This window comes from Odontomachus brunneus, unplaced genomic scaffold (assembly GCF_010583005.1).
Source record: "Odontomachus brunneus isolate Ranch 3 - 2012 unplaced genomic scaffold, Obru_v1 Obru_scaffold_048, whole genome shotgun sequence".
Classification (NCBI taxonomy): domain Eukaryota; kingdom Metazoa; phylum Arthropoda; class Insecta; order Hymenoptera; family Formicidae; genus Odontomachus; species Odontomachus brunneus.
Window position 1 is genome coordinate 1,360,707 of NW_022639498.1, and position 8,833 is coordinate 1,369,539.

Consider the following 8,833-nt stretch of genomic DNA (forward strand, 5'->3'; position numbering starts at 1 on the left):
TATATATATATATATATATATATATATATATATATATATATATATATATATATATATATATGGTTTTGCATTGGCGTCGCAATGTCCGGGTCCGTACATGTTTATGTCAGCTAATCGCAGAATAGCTACTTGACGATTCTCTTTACTAGAGGTTCTTTACGTATGCCAAACGGCCCACCTCTCTAGGATAGGCCCGCGAGCAATCGTCCATTTTTCTCGCCGGCCGCGGCGAACCGTATGTCCCGCCTGCCGCGTCGCTGCGCTCTGATATGCCCAATTATTTTAATTAATATCTCGAAATTTTACGTGGTTGTTTGAAAAAACCTCTAGGCACTTGGCGTGTCTTTTTTTTATAGGCAAACGGTCCTCTTATTTTAATGACTATCAAAATATTATATTTATTATCGATATAATATTAAAAAAAGGTACGCCAAGTGCTTTTTGTGTAAGTTATAATTTTTTTCTATATTATTGTATTTTTCTAATTATTTTATTTTTTATTTAATAATATATAAATAATATATAACTAATATATTAATATTTAATTTATAAATATTTTTTATTTAAATATTTTTTATTTAATAATATATAAATAATATATAACTAACATATTAATAATATATTTAATTTATAAATATATTACATAGCCAAAACCACCCATGTATATAAAAGTGAAAGTTGAAATGATTAATCATTCGCACTTGGCGTAAATCTCCTGATATCATTACTTTTATAGGGAGTATAAAATTGTCTTGTATTTTTCAATAGAGTATTCGCGAGAGTACAATTGATCTAAATAAAATTGCTTTAATAATATTTTTTAAATATCTTTTAGCTGAACTTTTGTTGTATAGCATTTTATTCAGGAAACATAATAGTTTCAAAAAATAAGAAAAGAGAAAATTGATTTTTTACCCAGTCCCCTCAATAAAACGTCTAGATAACGGTGCGCTTTAGGAGTCGCGACCCGGCACTAAAGACATAATTCTCGGGCAACCTAGGTGGTCGTAAACCAGTCGTGGAACGTTGACAATGGACCGACAAACGAGCGTCTTCCTTCTCTTTCCTTCCTCTTTCGTGGCCGACTACTACCTGGCTGTCTCTCTTTCTCTTTCTCTTGCCTCTGCCTTCTCCTCCTTTATTTCTTCTCTTTCTATCCGCAGCCTCGTGTGGCCTCTTCAGTATTGTTCGATTGTTTTCCGGGGAAAGAAACGGAGACTAGGAGGGAAACGCGGTCGACATGTAGGCACGAGTTGCACCTAGGCCGTGGAACGACCTTTCTTATCGCGGAATCGTTTACATCGGCATTACCTTGCGCGCGGTACGAGCGCGACACCTACGCGCGCATTCTCATGTTATTATAATGCGGACGCGCTTTGCTTCTCCGCCACCTGACCCAATCGTCGAAAAATACGGGTGTTACGTACAGCGCGCGGTTGCAGCGTTGATTTTCCTTTCTCCGCTTCCTCTTCACCGTCACGACGATCGATTCTTCACCGTCACCGCATTGTTAAAAGTGCCCATCGTGCCGGGCATGGTCATGATGCGAAAGTTAAAGTTGAGAGAGAGACCGAGGTCGGTTTGCATAATGAGTGAGTTCGTCATGATGCTACATGTTTACATTTTGGTTATTAAAAAATATATGGTTTACAGGATCGCATGAAAACATAGATAAAGGTTATCTCTACTATCTTTGCGCAATCAGTAGCAATTGTTAAGCAAGCAACGAACGATTAGTTAAACAAACATCTCTTAAAGGGTTATCCTACTTTGACCAATCTGAAAACTGAAGATTTTTTAGGCTTAGCTTATGGGAAGAAAGTAAAAATGCGATTTATTTCATATTTCACTTCATTAACACATATAATAATTTTCTGCGTATCTAGAAGTTTATTAAACAATTTCAATATTTGATTGAGATACAGCAATTCGCGTGAAACGTGTCTCTCCGTGCACGCATTGATGGTGTATGGTATACACTGTATACGAATCCGTTATTTTAGTTTTTCTGAAACAGGCAAATTTTTTTCATTAATTATATTCTATTATTTTCCGTCTGACAAAGCTTAATTTCGTTTTTTGAAATTGACAAAATTGATGGAAAAACAAATGTTTAAATATTTTTAAAACATTTAGCATAAATTTCTGTTACATCTTTTAAACTTTTAAACAAGTTACAACAAAATCAACGATAACACGGAAACTACTGCTTTTCTGATGTTTAGTATATTTAAGATTTGAAGGCAATTCGTAAATTGCAGCTTAAAATGTCAAGTATAATACGTCATTTTGAAGAACGTTGTTTCGAGAAAGACGCGTCTAATATTTGACAACTTGTTTTTTCAATTATATCATGAACTTTTTCGTCTTACTACTAATCATCGGTGTCCACTCTATACAGTGGACTTTCTTCATCATATACAGCATCCCAGATTTTTGTTTCCCCTCATTCAATTCGCCTTTCTTTAAATGTCTCGAACGTTCGCGTCTCGTGTATGAAAATTCGCATTTTGTCTTGCTGATCACATGTTGCAATTGCATTCGGCCCAATGACAAGATTCATCGTATGCATCGTCAAAAGAACACTGTTATAGCCTTTATTGAAGACAGGCTGCAACATACGCAGTAATTTCGACTGTCTTGGCGTCGATAATTATTTGTTTTGGTATAAAGAAATAAATTAAATTCTCGTCTTATTTTAAATGAAACCTGTTAAATAATGCTGTATTAAATCGTTACTTATTCTGCTGAGAAATAAGGGAGACTGTATCAAGTCTGTACAAGGTGTCCAGACTTTCTTCCGTTTTTGTGGGAACGTAGAACGGATTAAGGTGAACATAAATATCCTGTACTGTTTTGCGATATTCGCAATAAATTTCAAGATATTAATTAAAGAAGATTGGTAAATAATCATGCACGATATGGTAGATGAGTTGTAGTGGCTATCTGCTGTTGTATACATATACATTAGGTCAAAGTGAACAAAAAAATCCTCTATGCACTATTTTATAAATGATTATATAGATATTAATTAAAAAAGATTTGTGCATTATCGTGCATAATTTTCTTTCATTAATGATTATAAATCTATGTGGTTATTTACAATAATAAAGGATTTTTTTACTCAATTTGATCTAATGTACAAGCACATAACAGCACATATCGGCACTACAGCTTATCCATATTGCGTGTGATCATTCACAAATTTTTAATTAATATTTCGACTATTATTGCGAATAATATTATTGCGACTATTATCGCAAAATGATATGAAACTTTTATCTCTATAAAAATTGCGGAAGAAAGTCTGAGACATCCTGTAGAACGTTGTGCCGTTTGATCCATTTGAATGTTACCTACATACAGGTACATGAATCGTTTGAAATGTTATAACTTGAAGAATATTTTAAATATCCATTTGCATCCGTTTGCACATTAATTTTAAAATTTGAAAATATTTTTTAAAGTAAAAAGAAATTTTTCAAAATTTTTTTAAAATTTCAAAGTAGGAGATAACCCTTTAGTTTATTGTTTTTGGTAATCACTTTCTTTTCTACCTTTGTTAATTTATCAATTATTTATTAATTAATTAACAAAAGTTTGGGAAAGGAAGTGTATTATTTATATTTAGCGCACTACTTTTATTGGCTCTTTAACTTTTTGTTTGTTCAAAGAAGTGTTTATTAGGTAAATTTCGACACCGAAATCCTGAAAGTTTGAGAACGTACTCCGATCCCTTTAATTTTTGAAACTCAAACGAAGAGGCCGAGATATTGAATGCTACTCCCGATGAAAAAATGGCAACAATTAAATGTATTCTCATGGCGATTATCGACTAAAATTAAATCTCAAGTCGTATAATAATGGATCGCATGACTGCGTGTGTATGCAGATGCGATGTGTGTGCGTGCGGATGCTATAATTATCAGCTATATAATTTGGCACTATATTTGCATCGTGGCGCCGAAATACTTCTAGTGCCGGTTGAAAAAAGATTAATGTCTCGTTCCGTATTGCGTGCGTCCGATAATTGACTGGCACCACAAAACACCCAAAGCGCTTTGTTCGTGTTTAACGGACGGCGACGAGAGAATATACAGCGAGCGACTTCATGAGAAAGTATCCACTGAAAAGAAGCTTTATTTTCTCCGTATTTTCCGCGATAGGAAACTGATATTGTCACAGCAGATCGGTATGTGAGAAACGCCACTACGTGCCTTCTCTCTTCTGTATATTTTTATGAACTCGCGGCTTCGAGTCAGACTTCTTAAAGAAAAGTCAAGATCGCACGAATATGAAATATGTAAATGAATAATCGAATTATACGGTGTATACATTGCGTAACAAACTTGAAGCAAGAGCTACATGTTCCGTGTTCTCGCGTATTGATAACAGTAAGTATTAATAACAGCAAGCTGTATCTCATTGAATTTCCTTCTTCTTTAATGTTTTAGCCGCAGAATTTGGTACTTACCGGAGAATTCCCGGACTGCGACGTGAAGTTGTGTGATTTCGGCATATCGCGATACATCAGTCATGGAGCAGACATACGAGAAATCTTGGGTACGCCTGATTATGTTGGTGAGTATTTACTTTTCACGATTATTGTCTATTTCAAGACGTATCGAAAAGAAACACGTTGCAATTTTTTGCTACTTCACATAAACACACACACACACACATATATATATTACGATATTGGCGAGATAAAAAGGTAACCATCGCGTAATAGTTATAAAGTGGATAAAATCTTAATGTTTAGTAAAATGTATTCCTAGAAGATTTTTGAACACATAATATTAAATGTTATATAATATTAAATAACTTATATAACTTATATAACGTTATATAATATTAAATAACATTATTAAATATTATTTATTATTAAATTTATTAAATATTAAATAACTGAGCAATAAGAAAAGAAGTTGCAATAAAAATATTTTTAATAGAAATGTTTTATAGTTAAAGATGTTACCAAAGAAGAGGCCGCGATATTGAATGCTATTTCTGATGAATAAAATGGTAACAATTAAATCCCCGCTCATGGAGATGGTTGATTTCGCGGTACTAACTTCTATTAAAAAAAAATGTTACATATTATTTCGTTGTATCAATATTTTTTAGAGATAATTTCTAGATATTTTAGTATATGAAATTATATATTATATTTATAGGCGTTAAAATAAGATGCAAATATAAGAATTGAAAGAAAGTCAGGAATATTTAAAAATTTTTGTTATTTTATATAATTCCTAAATTTATTGCATCGTAGTATTAGAATTTTTTATCAATTATGAACACGGTTCTTTTCACACATAGTTAAAATATATTTTTTTACCATTCCTGAAAGATTCGCATCCGCTCTAATCCGTTTGTAATAATTATGAAGAATTAATATATGTAACAAAATAAAAGAATTGGTTTTGTTTGTAACTTAAATTGCTTAATTTTTAGATAATACAACAGTTAAAAGACGTCTTAAAAACGTCTTATAGACGTCTCACTTCAAACGTTTTTCGACGTTGAGACCTTTTAAGGACATCTTACTTCTGATGTCTTTTAGACGTTTCTTCTAAGATATTTTTTAGACATCATATTTCAGGCGTCTTTATAGCCGATATTCATAGGCTGCGTTCCGATATTCACTGCTAGTACTGAAAATCTATAGTTCATGTTACATATACTACAGATTTTCAATTCTAATAACGAAAATCAGCTATATTGGGATATTATATTTAAGACCGTTTTAAGCTTTCTTTCAGATACTCCGTAGCCAATAAAATGATCGGTATATTATCTAAAAATATATTTAAGACGGTTTTAAATATAAGATCCGACTATGAATAGCCCAGGAGCTCTATTGAATGATATTTTTAAAACTATGGGTACGTTCGGGGAGTTCGCTACCGCGCTATTAATTCTAACGCTACGAACTCTGTTCACGGAGCCAAAATAGTGTTAGCGAATGCGAGCTCCATGAACAGCAATAGCGTAGTGTTAAAGGCCGTCCTATTAAGTAGTTGAAATTTAACCCAAATTTTTGTGATTTTGCATCTTGTAATTGGATTCTATATAATTTATTTTTATATGTAAAGCTAATGTTGACGTTTGCAATCAAACAAAAGTCTAAAATTTAATGTGCAGAGAATAAGGATACACATGCAGCACGAATAATTCACTGCCGCTGTTTAGAGAGCTAGCAAACGCTAACACTACCAATGCACTACTTTGGAGGCGACAGTATTGGTAACGTGAAGATATGACGTAGAACACTGCCGTCAATGATATGTCAAAGATAGTGATTGGTAGTGCCACTAGCTCCACAAACAGCGGTAATACTAAATAGCACTGGTAGCGTGCTCCCCGAACATGCATTCTATGTATGATTGCATTATTGACTATGAAATTTATATATGCTCTTGCTATGGTAAATATTACAACAACTTCTTAGTCTTTGCGAGCATCGTGTACATGAAGCATGTCAAAATTTTGAAGAAGTTAAACTAAATATTAAAATAAATTTAAACTAAATTTAAAATAAATTTAAACTAAATTTAAAGTAAATTTAAAGTAAATTTAAACTAAATTTAAAGTAAATATTAAACTAAATATTAAAGTAAATTTTTATAATTTGGTCAGTTTATTTGTAAGTTGCAATGCCGAGTGAAAATTTCCTTTCTTCCATAAAGGTGGTTCTTGAAAATAATAATTAGACTGTGGATTTGTGACTGTGGATTCTATCCTATTCAGGATTAGATATCGATGACAGCTAGCCAATATTGATAGTATCCGACATCATATGCTTTAAATTTTGAATCATATACTACCAAGTATTGCTATTCGGCAGGATATGTTTTAAAGTTTAAAGTACATGATATGCTGATTTTCATCATTATTATCTGTTAACTGTCATCAATACTTAATCCTAATGTTAAGCAAAACGGATGAGCAAATTCACATTCTAATCATCATTCTCAACTGACTGCAACAAATAAATGATAATAAATAAAATATTCTTCTCTTCTTAATATGTATATAACTATAGAAATCTATAGTAGCTTATATGTATAAGTAAAGCTCTTAAAGTAGTAAATAGAACATCTTTAAGATTTGAAATAATATCTTTAAGATTTTAATCGAGACTTTAAGTCTTTAAATCGAGACATAAGATGTCTTAAAGACATCATAAAGACGTCTCTCTGACAATTTTTTAAGACGTCTGAAAAATTTTGAAACGTATTTTAGACGTTTTTAAGACATCATATTATTGTGTGGGTTATTTCGCAATAATATTGCTAGAAAGTTGTGTTAAGTAATGGTTAATACAACACGAAAAAGTTTTACAAATATGTGCTAAATGTTTATAAATATGTTTTATGATATATAGCTTTGACACTATAACACGAGAATATTAATCAAACTTACGTAATGTTTAAAAACTCATAAAGAAACAATTATTTTTCGTGTTTTGATGTATTAATGCTTTTGACTGACAAGGAACATTCGCGAAGTGTGTGTCTCTGATTTCAATGAAACTTTGAGGGGTAGTTTCACCCCTTAAACCTGAGCCATTGCCGATAAAAAAAGAATTGGATCACTTATTTTTGACCATTCTATAAATATGCCAAGTTTCATCGAAATCGGAGACACACACTTCGCGAATGTTCCTTGTGAGACTGTTCATGTCAGATACTATATATGTTTGTAAATATATCATACGTACCGACAAACGCACACTAATGCACATGTTACTAAAAAAATAATCGCAACGTTAGATTCTTTCATATTTTACCATATTTTCTTCCATTTTTACATATTAAGTATAAATTTTTAAGGTTATATCTTTAAGATTTTTAACTATCCTATTTTTAAGAGCTTAATCAAAAGGCACTACAAAGGAAATATTGTTTATAAAGTATTACAAAACCATTACAGATTAGCTGTCATATACTTCAACTGTTACTATAAATTGTCATATAATTTATATATCAATATCTTGAAAACTAGATAGTCAGCAGTTTTATAATGTTTTAATAATATTTTCATAAGTCTTTTTTATCATTTTCATGTTTATCGTTAATATTGTAAAAATAATTTGATTGCTAGAATTGAAAATAGAAGTGATATCGGAAGCCGTTTTCATATCTATGATACATGTAAATAGTACTAACTTTAATGATAGTATTATATTGCTAATGAAATTTGTGAAATTCTTTGTTGTAAAATGGTGTTTATACATTTCGAAACAAGTCGAAACAAGATATTACATACATTACTATATCATATACATTACTATATACACATGTCACAAAATTTAGCAATATCTGCTAAATTTTCATATTGCTTTCATTAGCAATATATACTAATTTAATTATCTCAGCTTCGGCACGATCACACACAAAAAAATGAATCCTTAAAATAATGAAAATATGCCTTGATCCAAGAATATTTTATCCTTAAAATTTAATCTTAATATTTTATCCTAGCGTCAAGAATAAATAATTTTCAATTAAGAATAAATTATTTAAAAAAAATGGATTCACCATTTCCTTTTTCTTAGCAGAAGTTGGATTATCTGCTTCAGCTTGTTTCTTTCTTTTTGTTCCTAATTCATTTAGAAGTTTGTTATTTTCTGAATTTGATGATTCCAAATCCTAAAATAAAAAATTAATGTAATAGAGTCATAAACTTATTAAACTAAACTTTTTTAACAAAAAGATTTATAAAAATAAGTAAATTTTGTGACATGTGTATATAGTAATGTATATGATATAGTAATATATGTAATATCTTGTTTCGACTTGTTTCGAAATGTATAAACACCATTTTA

The 8,833-nt window shown here is 31.1% G+C and overlaps 1 protein-coding gene across 1 annotated transcript in view; it reads left to right on the plus strand.

Annotated features, from left to right (window-relative positions):
• Window positions 1-8,833, plus strand: part of LOC116844917 (death-associated protein kinase related-like) — a 294,374-nt gene that overhangs the window by 263,329 nt on the left and 22,212 nt on the right. The window contains exon 4 of the mRNA XM_032817053.1: window positions 4,455-4,581. Coding sequence (XP_032672944.1) covers window positions 4,455-4,581 — 127 coding nt within the window. The remainder of the gene's footprint in view (window positions 1-4,454; window positions 4,582-8,833) is intronic.